Below are 20,439 nucleotides of genomic sequence, written 5' to 3' on the forward strand. Positions count from 1 at the left end.
TATTTTCTTCGGCTCAATGGCGGTGTATTTATTCATTACCATATGACATGGCTCATCTGTGCTCATCCTCGTGGTAACCAAGGGAGACACTGAGACTGGAATTCAGTATACCCTAAGTACCATTTGTAATGATGTTTAGTGGAACAGTGCTGATTGATACAGCACCGTGTAGGAGGGCTGTCGGTACACGTTGGACTGCTAGGCAGACACACATTTGGAAATGATCTTGAAGAGGAATGGAACGTTTTATTTTACATGGTGACAATGAAACGTCACAACAGGTTACATCTGTGGTAGAGACATTCATTTAGTCTCTTTCAGCCTTCATTCAGCTGTTCACTGAGCCTATATTGAACCCATTCATCAACAAGCCCACCAGACAGACAACCCTGTTGTCTAAACCAAGACTGATGAAGACACTCCACTCACTGAAATAACATTTACTTTAAAGGTGTTTTGTTTTCCACATTCACCTATGATGTCCTTTACCATGGTTTCTGTGTGTAAACTCAGAGACATCCAGGTTGTTACTCTTCCTGAAAGTCAACCTAAATAGATTTAACATTGTCAGTTAGCCAGTTTAGTTTGGGCTGGTTCCGACCACTAGGTCTCACAAGCCTAGTGGATTCAATAGAACAACCTTCAACTGTCATTTTGTTCCACCTCATACCTACTCTATCCATAGAACTACCAGTGCCCTTAGGCAGAAGCCCAGTCTTTGCTGCTTCCGGGTTACAATATTCACCCAAATATGATTGTTTTAGCAGGCTTTATTTTCAGACCCAACAGGCAGACAACAGGCATGGATTCATTCCTACTAGTGTGACAAGAAGCCTGCTTAATTTGCTATAGGCAGACCGATAGCTCTGTTTAAGTTGAAACGTTAGTACTGGGGGGAGAGCTGTATTTGACTAAAGATGGAACAATATATTTGTTTTTATTATGTATTTTGATTAGATATTTCTGGTAGTTTGTTATAGGTCTCCCTATGTCACATACATCTACAGTGCTGAACTGACTGATTAGAAGCAGTCATAGACTCGCCTCACTGGCACAATGAAATGACCAATATGCAACAGACAGAGACTAATAAAGCACACACTACTACACGTTAATTAGAATTTTCATTTTGGGTAAAGTAGTTGCTGAAATGACGAAAATAGATTATTGGCATTGTATTTTTGTTTCAAGCTTGATAATATCCTAAAGTCATCAAGTCTGTTCTTGTTTTTGTTTGGTTGTTTTTTGGACAGTTGCAATATTTGCAAGTTGTGGTCTGTGTAGTCGAATAATATGTTATGTAGTGGGGAGGACAAGCATCTTAAGTCATTTGTAATTTATTGGATTACTTTCTATGAAGTTATATAGAGGAAATTGAAGTTTAATTATTTTTATTAAACATATTCTGACTATCCATGAAGCCTGTCTTTCTCTATTATTTCACGTTGACCCAGTTACAGGCACTTCAAGGTATCCAGAATTACAATGTTTATTGTTCACTGGTGATATAAATATAGGATGATAATGTCTCAGTTAATAGTGTGGCTAAAAAGTCATTTTCAAAACTGATATAGTATATATTGTTGTAAAGCATTACTGATTAACGTACTGCTATTCTTCTGCTTCCTGTATGCCCTATTATGTTCCTACTCCACCCCAGGGGGCGCTTGTTGCTCTGTGAGTCTCAGCCCTCAGGCCTCTTATCATAGCAACCCATTGCAGATGACAAGTTGGGGCTTGTCTGCTATGAGCCAATGGGCTGAGCCAGACCTTCAGCTTCCTCTCTGTCTCAGTGCACTGCAGCCTGCTGCTGCCTGCCTGTAGACTTATAGTGGCGCTCACTGCTCTGTGCTGCTCTGATGCTCACCCACACACCCACAGCTGTTCAGCCTGGCTAGTCCCACAGAGAGAAGCAGAGAGGCAGTGTGTCTCCAAGCCTCTACAAAACAGAATCAGATCCTTCTCACGAGCCTCTGTAAGTTGCATGTTGCATCACTGCAGCTCTTTTGTCTCTCTTTGTCTCTGTAACACTACAGGAAATAACATGTCACAGGATGTTGTTTGTCCTGGGTTGATGTGTGTCTAACTGACGTTATTATGGATGATGATCATGTATGATTTGTGGCTGGTAGGAGTTGTTAGATTGCCAAGATAAAATGCAACATTGTTCTGTTACATTTCTCTGAAATGGATGCAAAACACTTCAGTTGTATATGTATTTTGAACGATGTGTGTGCCACAAAATGACTGTAGAAAGTAAAAGTATTCTGGAGGTTGTCACTGATGCTACAGTCAGTCAGTTCTAGAGATATTGCAGTGTGACAGAGAGCCAACATGGGAACAGAGAGAGGTGTGGTGGTGGTGGTGGGTAAGATGATATAAACTGATTCTGAAGGAGTTGGCAGCTGGTGGGCCACTAGCCCACATCCGGTGTGTAGCCCACATGGGTGAGAACATATGCATAGTAATATTAGTACCGAGCACATGGCTCATAGTAGCTACCTCTCCCTTATGACTGGCCTGCTCTCAGGAGGGATGTTACAGTGACAGAGTTAAAGCCTTACTATAACCATCAACTTCCACAGAACAGATAGGAAGGTTGAATTGACTCAGTGGGAGGTGAGCTAAATCCATTTTCCTGGTAGTGGATGGAGTAGAGCCAAGCCAACCAAGGCTTCGTCCCAGTACTGCAGAGTGAGAGAGGGATAGGTTGGCCAGCAGACCTGGATTCAAATGCTATCTGAAATCTTTAAAATACTTTTAGTGTTTGCTTTAGAACAAGCCTGTAATGCCATATGAGCAGGGTTTGCACTTATACGACTTTTCTATTGGTTCAATTGCGCCAAGCAAGCTCAATCAAGCCCAGCTAAAGTGTTTGAAAGATTTCAAATAGTATTTGAACCCAGGCCTGTTGGCCAGTGTCTGGGGTTAGAACAGTACGGTTGCTCGTAGGGAATGAATGGAAGGTATAATTAGATTCAATGACAGCGGTGTACTGTGTGACAGCGGTGTACTGTGTGACAGCGGTGTACTCTGTGACAGCGGTGTACTGTGTTACAGCGGTGTACTGTGTGACAGCGGTGTACTGTGTGACAGCGGTGTACTGTGTGACAGCGGTGTACTCTGTGACAGCGGTGTACTGTGTTACAGCGGTGTACTGTGTGACAGCGGTGTACTGTGTGACAGCGGTGTACTGTGTGACAGCGGTGTTCTGTGTGACAGCGGTGTACTGTGTTACAGCGGTGTACTGTGTGACAGCGGTGTACTGTGTGACAGCGGTGTACTCTGTGACAGCGGTGTACTGTGTGACAGCGGTGTACTGTGTGACAGCGGTGTACTGTGTGACAGCGGTGTACTGTGTGACAGCGGTGTACTGTGTGACAGCGGTGTACTGTGTTACAGCGGTGTACTCTGTGACAGCGGTGTACTGTGTGACAGCGGTGTACTGTGTTACAGCGGTGTACTGTGTGACAGCGGTGTACTGTGTGACAGCGGTGTACTGTGTGACAGCTGTGTACTCTGTGACAGCGGTGTACTGTGTGACAGCGGTGTACTGTGTGACAGCGGTGTACTGTGTGACAGCGGTGTACTGTGTGACAGCGGTGTACTGTGTTACAGCGGTGTACTGTGTGACAGCGGTGTACTGTGTGACAGCGGTGTACTGTGTGACAGCGGTGTACTGTGTGACAGCGGTGTACTCTGTGACAGCGGTGTACTGCGTGACAGCGGTGTACTGCGTGACAGCGGTGTACTGTGACAGCGGTGTACTGTGTTACAGCGGTGTACTGTGTGACAGCGGTGTACTCTGTGACAGCGGTGTACTCTGTGACAGCGGTGTACTGTGTGACAGCGGTATACTGTGTTACAGCGGTGTACTGTGTTACAGCGGTGTACTGTGACAGCGGTGTACTGTGTGACAGCGGTGTACTGTGTGACAGCGGTGTACTGTGTGACAGCGGTGTACTGTGTGACAGCGGTGTACTGTGACAGCGGTGTACTGTGTGACAGCGGTGTACTGTGTGACAGCGGTGTACTGTGTGACAGCGGTGTACTGTGTTACAGCGGTGTACTGTGTGACAGCGGTGTACTGTGTGACAGCGGTGTACTGTGTGACAGCGGTGTACTGTGTGACAGCGGTGTACTCTGTGACAGCGGTGTACTGCGTGACAGCGGTGTACTGTGACAGCGGTGTACTGTGTTACAGCGGTGTACTGTGTGACAGCGGTGTACTCTGTGACAGCGGTGTACTGTGTGACAGCGGTGTACTGTGTGACAGCGGTGTACTGTGTTACAGCGGTGTACTGTGTGACAGCGGTGTACTGTGTGTGACAGCGGTGTACTGTGTGACAGCGGTGTACTGTGTGACGCGGTGTACTGTGTGACAGCGGTGTACTGTGTGACAGCGGTGTACTGTGTGACAGCGGTGTACTGTGTGACAGCGGTGTACTGTGTGACAGCGGTGTACTGTGTTACAGCGGTGTACTGTGTTACAGCGGTGTACTGTGACAGCGGTGTACTGTGTGACAGCGGTGTACTGTGTTACAGCGGTGTACTGTGTGACAGCGGTGTACTGTGTGACAGCGGTGTACTGTGTGACAGCGGTGTACTGTGTTACAGCGGTGTACTGTGTGACAGCGGTGTACTGTGTTACAGCGGTGTACTGTGTTACAGCGGTGTACTGTGTGACAGCGGTGTACTGTGTTACAGCGGTGTACTGTGTTACAGCGGTGTACTGTGTTACAGCGGTGTACTGTGTGACAGCAGTGTACTGTGTTACAGCGGTGTACTGTGTGACAGCGGTGTACTGTGTTACAGCGGTGTACTGTGTTACAGAGGTGTACTGTGTGACAGCGGTGTACTGAGTTACAGCGGTGTACTGTGTTACAGCGGTGTACTCTGTGACAGCGGTGTACTGTGTGACAGCGGTGTACTGTGTGACAGCGGTGTACTGTGTTACAGCGGTGTACTGTGTGACAGCGGTGTACTGTGTGACAGCGGTGTACTGTGTGACAGCGGTGTACTGTGTGACAGCGGTGTACTGTGTGACAGCGGTGTACTGTGTGACAGCGGTGTACTGTGTTACAGCGGTGTACTGTGTGACAGCGGTGTACTGTGTGACAGCGGTGTACTGTGTTTCAGCGGTGTACTGTGTGACAGCGGTGTACTGTGTGACAGCGGTGTACTGTGTGACAGCGGTGTACTGTGTGACAGCGGTGTACTGTGTGACAGCGGTGTACTGTGTGACAGTGCCCAGGAACATAGTGTACAGGTTTGACTCTGACAGAACACAGGAATTGATGTGGTTCAACATAGGCCTGTCCAGCCTCAGCCTGGCTCTGGCTGTAATTTACAGGTGTACAGTTATGAGTCACGTCGGAATATCGAGAACTTCACCTGGTATAACCTTACATCTTAGCTTGTAGCCCTCTGTTTCTCTCTGTGTGTTGCTCTTTGTCTTTCTCTCTACCTCTCTGTTGCTCTCCCTCGCTCCCTCTGTCTCTCTGTGTTGGTCTTTGTCTTTCTCTCTACCTCTCTGTTGCTCTCCCTCGCTCCCTCTGTCTCTCTGTGTTGGTCTTTGTCTTTCTCTCTACCTCTCTGTTGCTCTCCCTCGCTCCCTCTGTCTCTCTGTGTTGGTCTTTGTCTTTCTCTCTACCTCTCTGTTGCTCTCCCTCGCTCCCTCTGTCTCTCTGTGTTGGCCTTTGTCTTTCTCTCTACCTCTCTGTTGCTCTCCCTCGCTCCCTCTGTCTCTCTGTGTTGGTCTTTGTCTTTCTCTCTACCTCTCTGTTGCTCTCCCTCGCTCCCTCTGTCTCTCTGTGTTGGCCTTTGTCTTTCTCTCTACCTCTCTGTTGCTCTCCCTCGCTCCCTCTGTCTCTCTGTGTTGGCCTTTGTCTTTCTCTCTACCTCTCTGTTGCTCTCCCTCGCTCCCTCTGTCTCTCTGTGTTGGTCTTTGTCTTTCTCTCTACCTCTCTGTTGCTCTCCCTCGCTCCCTCTGTCTCTCTGTGTTGGCCTTTGTCTTTCTCTCTACCTCTCTGTTGCTCTCCCTCGCTCCCTCTGTCTCTCTGTGTTGGTCTTTGTCTTTCTCTCTACCTCTCTGTTGCTCTCCCTCCCTCCCTCTCTCTCTGTGTTGGTCTCTACCCAAAGTGGTACTCCTTAGTGTGGACAAAGTCAAACTGATTATCACCTGCAACCCATAACGACACAGTCATTGCTAGCATCATCCTCAAATACCTTCCCAATAACCACACCCAGCGTATCTCACTGACTTACTATAACTTGAATTATTCCTCAGATATAGTACACAACATGTTCAGAATCAGCATCCACCTCCCCACTCACTGACATATCTGGTTTATATTCAAAACCACAGTTTAACTTCTTCATTTTCACACACTCAGAGAGACAGATCCTCTACCCCAGGCAGCATCTGGTTACCACACACTCACAGTCTGTGATAGTAACTTGGCATGGTAGAGAAATGGAGAACATGTGCAAATGATTATCGCTATGGAGAGGAGACTGAGTTACCATTGAATCAGCACAATCTCTCTTTTACTCCCTCAATTTCAAATCAATTCAAAGGCGATTATTGGCATGGGAAATATGTTTACATTGCCTAAGCAAGCGAAATAGACAAACAAAATGGAAAGGGAAAGGGAAATAAACAATCAGAAATTAATAGTAAACATTACGCTCACAAAAGTTTTAAAAGAATATAGACATTTCAAATCTTATATTGCTGGCTATGTACAGTGCTATGTAAAAATGTGCAAATAGTTGATGTATGAAAGGTAATATAAATAAGCAGATAAATATAGGTTCTATTTACAATGGTGTTTGTGCTCCAGGTCACAAATCTTGCTGTTGTGGTGGCATACTGTTGTATTTCACCTAATGGATATGGGAGATTGGATTGTTTTTCAAATTCTTTGTGGGTTTGTAATCTGAGGGAAATATAGTGCCTTCAGAAAATATTCGCACCCCTTGACCTTTCTGCATTTTGTTGCGTGACAGCCTGAATTTTTATTTGGAATACATTTAGATTTTGTGTCACTGGCCAACACACAATACACTATAATGTCAAAGTAAAATTATGTTTTTAGAAATGTTTACAAATTAATACAAAATGAAAAGCTGAAATGTCTTGAGTCAATAAGTATTCAACCCCTTTGTTATGACAAGCCTAAATACATTCTGGAGTAAAAATGTGCTTAACAAGTCACATAATAAGTTACATAGACTCTGTTTAATAATAGTGTTTAACATGAACGACTGACTACCTTTTGAATGACTACCTTATCTCTGTAACTGACACATACTGTACAATTATCTGCAAGGTCCCTCAGTCAAGCAGTGAATTTCAAACACCTATTGAACCACAAAGAACAGGGAGGTTTTCCAATGCAAAGAAGGGCACCTATTGGTAAATGGGTAAAAAAAAAGCAGACATTGAATATCCCTTTGAGCATGGTTATTAATTACACTTTGGATGGTGTATCAATACATCCAGTAACTACAAAGATACAGGCGTCCCTCCTAGCTCAGTTACAGAAGAGGAAAGAAACCGCTCAGGGATTTAACCATGGTGACATTAAAACCATTACAGAGTTTAATGGCTGTGATAGGAGAAAACTGAGAATGGATCAACAACATTGTAGTTACTCTATAATACTAACCTAAAGGACAGAGTCAAAAGAAGGAAGCCTACACAGAAAGAAATGTTCCAAAACATACATTCTGTTTGCAGCAAGGCACTAAAGCAAAACTGCAAAACGTGGCAAAGAAATGAACTTTATGTCCTTAATACAAAGTATTATGTTTGGGGCAAATCCAGCACAACACATCACTGAGTACCACCTTCATATTTTCAAGCATGGTGGTAGCTGCATCATGTTATGGGTATGCTTGTCATCGGCAAGGACTAGGGAGTTTTGTAGAGTAAAAAGAAACGGAATAGAGTTAAGCACAGGCAAAATCCTAAAGGAAAACCTGGTTCAGTCTGCTTTCCACCAGACAAAGGGAGACAAATTCACCTCTCAGCAGGAAAATAACCTAAAACACAAGGCCAAATATACACTGGAGTTGCTTACCAAGACAACATTAAATGTGGCCTAGTTACAATTTTGAAAATCTATGGCAAGACTTGAAGATGGCAGTCTAGCCATGATCAATGAACTTGACAGAGCTTGAATAATAATAATTTTTTTTAAATAATGTGCAAATATTCTACAATCCACATGTGCAAAACTCTTAGAGATTTACCCAGAAAGACTCACAGCTCGTAGATCGTAATCGCTGCCAAAAGTGATTCTAACATGTATTGACTCAGGTGTGTGAATACTTATGTAAATGAGATATTTCTGTATTTAATTTTCAATAAATTAGCAAACATTTCTAAAACATGTTTTCATTATGGGGTATTGTGTGTAAATCAATTTAATCCATGAATTCAGGTTGTAACACATCAAACATTTCCGGTTGTAACACATCATATGGAATAAGTCAAGGGGTATGAATACTTTCTGAATGCTCTGTATGTGTCTCCAATATGGTCATACATTTGGCAGGAGGTTAGGAAGTGCAGCTCAGTTTCCACCTCATTTTGTGGGCAGTGTGCACATAGCCTGTCTTTTCTTGAGAGCCAGATCTGCCGATGGTGACCTCTCGATAGCAAAGCCATGCTCACTGAGTCTGTACATAGTCAAAGCTTTTCTTAATGTTGGGTCAGTCACAGTGGTCAGATATTCTGCTACTGTTTGCTCAGTTTTCTGTTGATACTTTCCAATGTGTCAAGTAATTATCTTTTTGTTTTCTCATGATTTGGTTGGGTCTAATTGTGTTGCTGTCCTGTTGTGAACAGAGTCCCAGTACCAGCTGGCTGAGGGGACTCTTCTCCAGGTTCATCTCTCTGTAGGTGAGGGCTTTGTTATGGAAGGTTTGAGAATCACTTCCTTTTAGGTGGTTGTGGAAGTTATTTGCATCTTTTCTGGATTTTGATAATTAGCGGGAATCGTCCTAATTCTGCTATGAATGCATTATTTGCAGTTTTAAATTTTTTTCATAATTCTGCATAGACTCTCAATTTGGGGTTTGTGAATTATTCATTTGTGAGAGGACCCCAGACCTCACACCCATAGAGGGCTTCTGTGGTGCTGATGTGTAGGTCAAGGTAGGTATATTGTTTTGTGTGATCTAGGGCAACAGTGTCTAGGTGGAATTTGTATTTGTGGGGCTGGAAACTGGACCTTTTTTGGAACACCATTCTTTTTGTCTTACTGAGATTAACTGTCAGAGCCCAAGTCTGACAGAATCTGCAGAAGATCTAGGTGCTGCTTAATTATTAACTAGGCAAGTCAGTTAAGAACAAATTATTATTTACAATGACAGCCTAGGAACAGTGGGTTAATTTAAAACTGCCTTGTTCAGGGGCTGAATGACAGATTTTTACCTTGTCAGCTCGGGGATTCGATCTTGCAACCTTTCGGTTACTAGTCCAACGCAATAACCACTAGGCTACCTGCCGCCCCCAGTTGGCAACAGAAGCACCAGATTGTCTGCAAACAGTAAACATTTGACTTCAGAGTGGAATAGGGTGAGGCTGGGTGCTCAGACTGAGCCCTCGCCAATTTGTTGGTATAAATGTTGAAGAGGGTGGGGCAATTTTTTGTTGTTGCCAATTTTAGCTGCATACAGTTGAAGTCGGAAGTTTACATACACCTTAACCAAATACATTTAAAGTCAGTTTTTCACAATTCCTGACATTTAATCCTAGTAAAAATTCCCTGTCCTAAGTCAGTTAGGATCACCACTTTATTTTAAGAATGTAAAATGTCAGAATAATAGTAGAGAGAATGATTTATTTCAGCTTTTATTTATTTCATCACATTCCCAGTGGGTCAGAAGTTTACATACACTCAATTAGTATTTGGTAGCATTGTTGTTAAATTGTTTAACTTGGGTCAAACGTTTTGGGTAGCCTTCCACAAGCTTCCCACAATAAGTTGGGTGAATTTTGGCCCATTCCTCCTGACAGAGCTGGTGTAACTGAGTCAGGTCTGTAGGCCTCCTTGCTCGCACACACATTTTAAGTTCTGCCCACAAACTTTCTATAGGTTTGAGGTCAGGGCTTTGTGATGGCCACTCCAGTACCTTGACTTTGTTGTCCTTAAGCCATTTTGCCACAACTTTGGAAGTATGATTGGGGTCATTGTCCATTTGGAAGACCCATTTGCAACTAAGCTTCAACTTCCTGACTGATGTCTTGAGATGTTCCTTCAATATAGCCACATAATTTTCCTTTCTCATGATGCCATCTATTTTGTGAAGTATACCAGTCACTCCTGCAGCAAAGCACCCCCACAACATGATGCTGTCACCCCGTGCTACACGGTTGGGATGGTGTTCTTCAGCTTGCAAGCCTCCCCCTTTTTTCTCCAAACATAACTATGGTCATTAGGCCAACAAAAATATATTTTTGTTTCATCAGACCAGAGGACATTTCTCCAAAAAGTACGATCTTTGTCCCCATGTGCCGTTGCAAACCGTAGTCTGGCTTTTTTATGGCGGTTTTGGAGCAGTGGCTTCTTCCTTGCTGAGCAGCCTTTCAGGTTATGTCGATATAGGACTTGTTTTACTGTAGATATAGATACTTTTGTACCTGTTTCCACCAGCATCTTCACAAGGTCCTTTGCTGTTGTTCTGGGATTGATTTTCACTTTTCGCACCAAAGTACGTTCATCTCTAGGAGACAGAACGCATCTCCTTCCTGAGCGGTATGACAGCAGCGTGGTCCCATGGTGTTTATACTTGCGTACTATTGTTTGTACAGATGAATGTGGTACCTTCAGGCGTTTGGAAATTGCTCCCAAGGATGAACCAGATTTGTGGAGGTCTACAATTTGTTTTCTGAGGTCTTGGCTGATTTCTTGGCTGATTTCTTTTGATTTTCCCATGATGTCAAGCAAAGAGGCACTGAGTTTGAAGGTAGGCCTTGAAATACATCCACAGGTACACCTCCAATTAACTCAAATGAATGCAATTAGCCAATCAGAAACTTCTAAAGCCATGACATCCTTTTCTGGAAATCCTTTTCTGGAATTTTCCAAGCTGTTTAAAGGCACAGTCAACTTAGTGTATGTAAACCTCTGACCCACTGGAATTGTGGTACAGGGAATTATAAGTGAAATAGTCTGTCTGAAAAATTACTTGTGTCATGCACAAAGTAGATGTCCTAACCGACTTGCCAAAACTATAGTTTGTTAACAAGAAATTTGTGGAGTGGTTGAAAAACAAGTTTTAATGACTCCAACCTAAGTGTATGTAAACTTCCGACTTCAACTGTACACATTGTTTGTGTACATGGATTTTATGTTTTTCACCCCCAACACTGCTTTAGATCAATTTGTATAGCAGACCCTCATGCCAAATTGAGTCAAAAGCAATCAACAAAGCATGAGAAGACTTGTTTTGTTTGTTTGTCAAAATGGGTGTGCAGGGTGAATACGTGGTCTGTTGTACAGTAATTTGATAAAAAGCCAATTTGACATTTGCTCAGGACTGTTTTCACTGAGGAAATGTAGTTCTTGGGGTCAACTTTGTGTCCACTTCTGTGGATTTGGGTGATCAGTCCTTGTTTCCAAATGTTAGGGGAAATGCCAGAGCTACGGAGGATGTTAAAGAGATTAAGTATAAACAATTGGAATTTGTTGTCTGTACATTTTATCATTTTATTTAGGATACCATCAACACCACAAGCCTTTTTAGGTTGAGAGGTTTGTATTTTGTCCTGTAGTTCATTCAGTGTAATTGGAGAATCCAGTGGGTTCTGGTACTCTTTAATAGCTCACTCTAAGATTTTATAATGATCATGTACAATGCCTTCGGAAAGTATTATTCTGACCCATTGACTTTTTACACCCCCCCACCGGGCCACTCAAGGACATTCAGAGACTTGCCCCGAAGCCACTTCTGCATTGTCTTGGCTGTGTGCTTAGGCTCAGCTCTAGGGAGAGTCTTGGTGGTTACAAACTTCTTCCGTTTAAGAATGATAGAGGCCAATGTGTTCTTGGGGACCTTCAATGCTGCAGAAATGTTTTGGTACCCATTCCCAGATCTGTGCTTCGACACAATCCTGTCGCGGAGCTCTACGGACAATTCCTTTGACCTCATGGCTTGGTTTTTGCTCTGACATGCACTGTCAACTGTGGAACCTTATATAGGCAGGTGTGTGCTTTTCCAAATCATGTCCAATCAATTGAATTTCCCACAGGTGGACTCCAATCAAGTTATAGAAACATCTCAAGGATGATCAATGGAAACAGGATGCACCTGAGTTCAATTTCAAGTCTCATTGCAAAGGGTCTGAATACTTATGTAAATAAGGTATTTCTGTTTTATTTTATTTTATAAATTTGCCAACATTTCTAAAACCCTGTTTTTGCCTTGTCCTTATGGGGTATTGTGTGTAGATTGCTGAGGATAGTACTTGAAAAAAAATCAATTTTAGATTAAGGTTGTAACGTAACGAAAGGTGGAAAAAGTCAAGGGGTCTGAATACTTTCCGAAGGCACTTTATTCGTTTTTGCGGTTTGTTATAGTGCCAGAAAAGTTTGGAGAAGTAATTTATCCATGCATGTCCATTTTGGACAGATAGCTCTTCATGTTGTTGTTTGTTTAGTGTTTAGGCTTTCTACTGCTAAGTTTACAACTTCACTTTTGCAGTAAAATGTTTTGTCCAGGAAATTGTCTAAAAGGGATTGAATTTGTTGTTGGCTAATTGTTTTCTGGTAGGTTTCTACACTACATTCCTTTTATCTATATCGTTTCTTAATAGTATGCAGTTTACTTGGCTTTGATGCCTCATGCCTGAGTTTTGTTCTGTTCAAGTAGGCTGTGATTTTGCTGTGATCTGATAGGGGTGTCAGACTGAACGCTCTGAGAGACTCTGGGTTGAGGTCGGTGATAAAGTAGTTTACAGTACTGCTGCCAAGACATGAGCTGTAGGTGTACCTACCGTAGGAGTCCCCTTGAAGCCTACCATTGACTATGTACAGACCCAGCGTGCGACAGAGCTGCAGGAGTTGTGTGACCCGTTTTTGTTGGTTGTTTTGTCGTAGTTGTTGGGCATATTGGGGAGGGAATGCTGCCACCTCCAGGCAGGTTTTTGTCCCCTGTGTTCTGAGTGTGTCAGGTGTTGTCCAGTTCTGGCGTTTAGGTCTCCACACACTAGGACATGTCCCTTGGTCTGGAAATGATTGAGTTCCCCCTTTAGGATGGAGAAGCTGTTTTTATTAAAGTATGGGGGATTCTAGTGGGGGGATATACAGTACTGTACATTCCAAAACGTTCTTCGACTGTCCCCGTAGAAGAACCCTTTTTGGTTCCACATAGAACCCTTTTGTGTTCTATGTAGAACCCTCTCTGGAAAGGGTCCTACATGGAACCCAACATTTTTCTACCTTGAACCAAAAAGGTTCTACATGGACCAAAAATGGTTCCTCAAAGGGTTCTCCTATGGGGACAGCTGAAGAACCCTTTAAGGTTCTATAGCACATTTTTTCTAAGAGTGTAGGTAGCACACATGACAACATTTTTATCTGTTGAGATTATTTATTTATTTATTTCTAACCAGATGTAAAATGTTCCTGTTTTGATTTATTTAATAGTGGTAAAGTCTGGGTTCCTGCTCTTTAGTCCAAAGGCAGATGACTTCAGACCTTGTATATTCCAGGATGGGATATGGTCTCTCTGTCACGGATCACATTGATAGCAGGAGGGGTGAAGTCAGGTGCAGGAGACTGAGATCCGTTTAAACGCATGCTTAATAATCAAAACAGAAAAAATGTCGCAACAAGGCAGGTTGCAAAAACAACTAGGAAGGAGGACAGCTCCAAAGATCCACAAGGACGGGGTGCAGCCCGGCAACCCTAATGCCTAAACAAGCAACTTCACTGGGAAAACATACAACAATTCCCGACTATCAAACAACATGACAAAGAACAATCACGCACAAATCCCCAAACGAAACAGACAAACTAAATACCCCCACTAATTGACTAACACAAAACATTTGCAGACCTAATCAGACAAAACCAACAGACACAGAAACATAGATCGGTGGCAGCTAGTAGGCAGGCGATGACGACCGCCGAGCACCGCCCGACCGGGGAGAGGAGCCACCTTCCGTGGACGTTGTGACACTCTCTCTCTCTCTCTCTGAATCCTTCCACAGCAGAACTGTAGAACTGCTTGACAAACAGAGAAACAGATTCATAAATCGGAATATTCCTCTTCAACAGGAAATATTTGTATTTTGGCAGTTCATCATCGTTGTCTAACTGAAAGCTAGCCCCCCCCCCCCACACACACACACACACACACACATTAACTTGAGCCCAATTGTCTCTTAGATGACTTAGTGTTATTACTGTGTGGTTCGTGTTGTAAATTTTAACCATTGTTTCACATGTTTCTCATGCAAGGAAATATAATGATGATCCTTTTTATATGGTCTCATGTACCGCTCTAAAGGGTTTTCAAACCTCTGCCTGGTGTATGCATTATGTACAGGTGTCCACTGCTACTCCACTGACTGACACGGAGCTATACTCTACCAGCGGAGGTGCTGTGAGCGGCTGGAGGTCGTCATGGCAACCCAGAGACATGTACCCAGTGACAGTCTGGCTAGAACATTCAGGTCAGCTATGGTGGGCATGTGTCTGTGTGGGCCTCATACGTAACGGTAGTAGACTGTAATGTGCCGCAGGGGAAATGTATTTGGGCCTGTAGCCTATGATAGAGTACACCGTGATCTATGGTCAGTGTTGAGTTTGTTGAAGAGTAAGAAAATACATGTTGTTTTACTATGTTACACATTCTTCCCATTATGGAGAAGGTTAGGATTTGGGGGAAGATAAGCTTATCCTAGATCTATACCTATGGGTGGGCAATATCTATCAGTAGTCTATGGGGGTGGAAAAGTGGCTGTATGGTTCTTTAAGGTGTATTTTGTTTAGGTCCTGTGCCAGAAACCCTAGTGAGGTCATCTCCACTAGACTGAGAGACATGCTCCACACCTTCATCCAGCACTACCAGGAACCATGGGAGGAGAACCGCAGCCTAGACAGAGGTGTGTGTGTGTCTGTGTGTATGCATGTGTTGATATATTGACATTAATGTGCACTTTTCAGTAACTTCCTGTTGTTTGTAGAGAGAGGAGTGAAGTTCTCCAGCCAGACAGAGGCTTTGTACTACAGGGTTCTAGAGGCTGTCATCAATCAGGAGAGGAAGACGCTGGGAGCCAAAGACCTTTTAGTGAGTCCTCTGCCCTCTGCTGTGTACGAATGGAACTGCACTGTTTAGTGTTGTTAAGCATTCACTTTACAATTCCCTCTGGGGGCACTGTTGTATTTTATTTATGTATTTTTTATTTAACCTTTATTTAACTAAGCAAGTCAGTTAAGAACAAATTCTTACTTACAATGACGGCCTACCAAAAGGCAAAAGGCCTCCTGCGGGGACAGGGGTCTGGGATTAAAATAAATAAATAAATACAATATAAATATAGGACAAAATGTTGTACAGACATGTATAGTATAGAGGTTGTCCTTGATGACTTGTTTCTTTGGCAGGGCATTCTGGAGCATGATCTGTTCCAGCGCTCTCTAGTGGCCTGTTGTCTGGAGATGGTCATCTTTTCCCATCAGCCACCTGGCAGCTTCCCCCTGGTCATTGACATCTTTAGCCTGGCGCCATACGACTTCTACAAGGTAACATCTACACAAAACACCTGCAGTACATGTCATACTGTACTGTAACATCGTAGGTTTTGTGTAAAGGAGGTGGTTTCACGTGATAAGCAACCTTACCTGAAACCTCCTCAAGCTAATGCCTAGGCTTGGGCTCAGAGGGCTTACACGGTCTTGGGGCATACAGACGTCCTGGGTTCAAACACGTCTACTGTAATCTTAGTGATCTATTTAGGTGCTGTTTAACCCTCTACTGTGTGTGGTGTGTCCCAGGTGATAGAGCTGGTGCTGCGGGCTGAGGAGGGCTTGCTGCCGGCTGTGGTCAGGCGTCTGACGCATATAGAGGAGCAGGTCCTGGAGAGTCTGGCCTGGAGGAGAGACTCACCACTCTGGGACCAGATCAGAGCTGCTAAGGGACAGGGACAGCTGCCTGCATACCATCAGGTCAGCGGGCAATGGTTCAAATTCACCTATTTGTGAACTGGGCAAATTATACAGTGCACCCTCTCAAAGTATATAGAGCAACACTGCTGGCGCACTCGAAACAAGTTGATCTAATATGGCGTCATGGCGGCTGTCGTTCCATTAAAAAGAGGAAACAAAATGATCCCAAACTTGAGTTGACAGATGGTTCTATGTGTGTTCCAGGTGATGCTCCCCCAATACTCAGAGGACACAGACAAGATGGTCAAGATCCCTCCCACCCCTTCACACTTGACCCCAAGCCTTGTGAGTGGGATCCATGGAAATGACCTGAACTCCCCGATTACCCACCATGAACGCTACAGCTCACCCCCTGCTGGCTCAAAGATGGCCGCTTGCCCTACCACACCAGTCAGCCCATCCCAGTCCTCCTCTGTAATTGTTACTGGACAGACTGTAGTCACCATGGCATCAGCAACTGTCACCACCAACAATGGCCAGTCAGTCACCATACCAGTTCGAGGTAAATACTTTCCCTCAGATGAAACCCAATATGGCCATAGAAATGACAACCCTAATAGAATACTGACATAATGTAATACATCTTGTAATAAACATGGTATATACCTTGTTTACATATCACAACAACCACTGCTATTTGTTCAATTAAACCTCTTCCACACCCAGGCATTGCCAATGACCGGGGAGGCATCACATTTACCCTCAGTGTTGTGGGTCAGGCCATTCCTCCACAGCAGGTCTCCAGCACCTCTACCCAGCAGCCCCAGAACCCAGTCACACACAGACCTCAGAGTAAGGGCTCCATCTCACTGTTCCTCCGCAAGGTAGGCTTTACTCACAGATTTCTACATACCTGAGCTGGCCTGAATGCTATGAGCCTAGATATTTAGTTACAAGACAAAGGCCATACTCCTTCCCTCTGTCTCAGGTCTACCACCTGGTGAGCATGCGTCTGAGGGACATCTGTGTTAAACTGGACATCTGTGAGGCGCTGCGGCTGAAGATCTGGACCTGCGTTGAACACTCCTTGGTCCACTGCACTGACCTCATGCTAGACCGACACCTGGACCAAATACTAATGTGTGCCATCTATGTCATGGCCAAGGTAGCACTATTTACTTTGCCTCTAGACTTTTTGCTATACTTCCTTAACGCAGATGGTTTTATGACTTGGGTGATCGACAGCAAGGCATTCAGCCTTCTATACTTCTTCAGCTGTGTATTGATGATAATAATGTAATATAATACCTTCATTTCCATGTTTATGCTGTGTGTTGCTCGTGCAGGTAAACAAAGTGGACATGCCCTTCAAGCTCATCCTGCAGTGCTACAAGACTCAGCCTCAAGCAAGCAACTCTGTAAGGAGATCAATGTTTTGCTTGCTTTTGCGTGTGTGAGTTAAATCCAGCTTGTTTGTTATTGTGTAGTTGATGAAGTCTGTATTGTCCTCCTGTCAGGTATTCAGAAGTGTTCTGATCTCAGGGAGAAACACCAAGTCCTCACAAAACTCTCCTGGAGGATCCAACAGAGAAAACAGTTAGACAAATAGAAAAATACATACATTCACATGGATATGTTTGCATCATAATATGCATGAATTAACAAATAATTTAATGAAATAATGAAGTATTAAAACTGATAATTTTTGATGGTGATGCTGCTCTGTTTCCCAGTTGATGTAGACCCCAGCAGTAGCTTGCTTACCCACCAGACCCCTCCCACCCATCCTACAGGACCCAGAGCTCCCTGTAGACAGGACCAGGGGGAGAGAGGACACCTCATCTATTTCTACAACACCGTCTATGTCAAACAGATGAAAGACTTTGCCCTCCGCTACACCTCCAGCTCTCTGACCATAGCCGGGGTGAGGGGACATTTTCATATTCTACCTAATGGAGTCAGTAGTCGTCAAACACAATACATAGGAAACACTTTACCAGTGGTCTCAGATAACTGTGGTCCAAACTGTGGTATAACATCATGGGTACTTAAAGGTCATCTGATCCCATAATATAAGTAAGAGAAGTCCTTGAACAGATGCAGTGCATTGTTCCTAGGCCCAGTGCTATCATCACTGTCCAACAGAGACTCTGACCACATTCTGATTATTTGTCCATGCACAGGTTGAAACCCCTCCCCTTTCGCCATACCCCTGCCAGCGTATTGGATCCTTGCGCAGACTCCGCCCCTCCAACCACCATTCCCTCTACATCTCACCCCACAAGCCCAGCACACACCCCTCCCCTCGCACTGGGGTCCTCTACATTTTCAGCAGAAGCCCCTCAAAGGTCAGAGGTTGGACATACGTCTCTAATCCTGCTAACGGTTCCCTAACTGACCCTCTTCTATACTTCCTGTCTGAAGCCTAACTAACATTACACATATTTTAACTTCAGTAACTGTGAAAAACAAAAGGCCTGGTCATCGTAAATACACAGTACATAACTAGTCGTGTGTTGCTAATCGTTGTATCCCACAGAGTCTGAGAGAGATCAGCGACATGATGAGGACATTTCAGTCACGCACCAGGAAGCGCTGTGCAGCCCTGCTGCAGGAGGATGGTGAGGAGGAGGGTGGGCCGCTTGCGAAGAGACCCTGTCAGGATAGACCGTCAAACTTGCAGAGAAAGCTCAGGGACTTCGACCAGGCACTGGCGAGGGCCCAGAACCAGCAACAAGCCCAGACCGGGGCCAAGGCACAGCATCAGGCAACAGCACACAATGGGACGCATTGATGACATCTCACTTTCTTTGACTTACTGTCATGCTTCATACTTCTTGCAGGTCTACCTACACTCATTGGAAGAATATGGACGACAGGCACTGATAATGGGAGAATGGATGCTGTGGATCTACAATGTTAGAAAGAATTGGCATCATTAGCACTCAGCAAAGCTCTCTTAGCAAGCAATGTTCATGATTAGAAAAGCTGATTTGTACTAATAATGAGGGTAATGTAATAATCTGAGGGTAACTAGGGCTCTGTATCAAATATCATATCATACATATCATATGCAATATATATTCATCCTAAGGAAGCAGTAAAGGATTTGTGCTGGTACTGAGCACTGTGTACAGTTTGTGTTTGGTGAGAGGGAGGAGACAAGATGTCTCTCTCTGGAACATACAGTATGTAATTAGTTTCAATTTTCAAGTTTCATTTGTCACATGCACAAGTACAGTGAAATGCTTAACTTGCAAGCCCTACCCAACAGTGCAGTATTCAAAATAAAAAAAGCGTAACTAATTTAAAACAAATTAAACACACTTATATGACATATAGGTGAGCCTTTTTAAATGATTATACAGTGTAATGTATCTGTTAGGACCAGATGTTAGATAATATTCTGTTTAATTGGCACGTTCAGTTCACATGTTGCTTTTCTCTACCAGTGTTGAATTTGTACTGATCTGTGGTACACATCCTTTACTTCTTTGTATTGTGATGGGTAAACATAACTCTGTTTTTACATTTGTCTTGTTGCTTTTTGTCCTATGTTGCTCTGTCTGTATGCTATGTCTTGCTTGTCCTATGTTGCTCTGTCTGTATGCTATGTCTTGCTTGTCCTATGTTGCTCTGTCTGTATGCTATGTCTTGCTTGTCCTATGTTGCTCTGTCTGTATGCTATGTCTTGCTTGTCCTATGTTGCTCTGTCTGTATGCTATATCTTACTTGTCCTATGTTGCTCTGTCTGTATGATATGTCTTGCTTGTCCTATGTTGCTCTGTCTGTATGCTATATCTTGCTTGTCCTATGTTGCTCTGTCTGTATGCTTTATCTTGCTTGTCCTATGTTGCTCTGTCTGTATGCTATGTCTTGCTTGTCCTATGTTGCTCTGTCTGTATGCTATATCTTACTTGTCCTATGTTGCTCTGTCTGTATGCTATGTCTTGCTTGTCCTATGTTGCTCTGTCTGTGCTCACTGCTCATTGATTGTCTGTATTGTAATTGTTTTTAATAACCTGCCCAGGGACTGCGGTTGAAAATTAGCCAGCTGGCTAAAACCGTCACTTTTACTGAAACATTGATTAATGTGCACTGCCCCTGTAAAAATAAAATAAACTCAAACTCAAACATCTCCTTACCCTATCGTCAACATTACTACAACATAGTGAGAGCCCTGTGGAAAAGAAACATAGCTCCATGTTGGATATTTTGGCACTAAGAGACAACAAGGTCATAAACAGCATGCGACATATCAGTCTTGGTATATTAGTCTCATGTTGATATAGTAAAATTGTTATTTTGTTAA

The 20,439-nt window shown here is 43.6% G+C and overlaps 1 protein-coding gene across 2 annotated transcripts; it reads left to right on the forward strand.

Moving 5' to 3' along the window:
• Nucleotides 1–1,831: 1,831 nt before the first annotated feature.
• Nucleotides 1,832–19,251, forward strand: LOC115167022 (retinoblastoma-like protein 2). Of its 2 annotated transcripts, none has more exons than XM_029721047.1 (14): nucleotides 1,832–1,975; nucleotides 14,566–14,692; nucleotides 15,012–15,124; nucleotides 15,206–15,309; nucleotides 15,627–15,764; nucleotides 16,017–16,187; nucleotides 16,392–16,689; nucleotides 16,854–17,011; nucleotides 17,116–17,292; nucleotides 17,474–17,545; nucleotides 17,645–17,723; nucleotides 17,861–18,051; nucleotides 18,311–18,475; nucleotides 18,667–19,251. In XM_029721047.1, the coding sequence occupies exons 2-14, from the start codon at nucleotides 14,643–14,645 to the stop codon at nucleotides 18,919–18,921; spliced, it is 1,971 nt and encodes a 656-aa protein (XP_029576907.1). In that variant the 5' UTR covers nucleotides 1,832–1,975; nucleotides 14,566–14,642; the 3' UTR covers nucleotides 18,922–19,251. The 2 variants fall into 2 exon arrangements, with proteins under 2 accessions (XP_029576907.1, XP_029576908.1); XM_029721048.1 differs by having other exon boundaries at nucleotides 17,921–18,051.
• Nucleotides 19,252–20,439: the final 1,188 nt, after the last annotated feature.

Source organism: Salmo trutta, chromosome 29 (assembly GCF_901001165.1).
Source record: "Salmo trutta chromosome 29, fSalTru1.1, whole genome shotgun sequence".
NCBI classification, from domain to species: Eukaryota; Metazoa; Chordata; class Actinopteri; order Salmoniformes; family Salmonidae; genus Salmo; species Salmo trutta.

What these genes read in the sequence shown, in the direction of transcription:
- LOC115167022 (XM_029721047.1), top strand. Translation starts at nt 14,643, where the DNA reads ATGGCAACCCAGAGACATGTACCCAGTGACAGTCTGGCTAGAACATTC. An exon ending in AGCTGCCTGCATACCATCAG is followed by an intron (nt 16,188 to 16,391) that starts GTCAGCGGGCAA and finishes TGTGTGTTCCAG; the next exon opens with GTGATGCTCCCCCAATACTC. An exon ending in CCATCTATGTCATGGCCAAG is followed by an intron (nt 17,293 to 17,473) that starts GTAGCACTATTT and finishes TTGCTCGTGCAG; the next exon opens with GTAAACAAAGTGGACATGCC.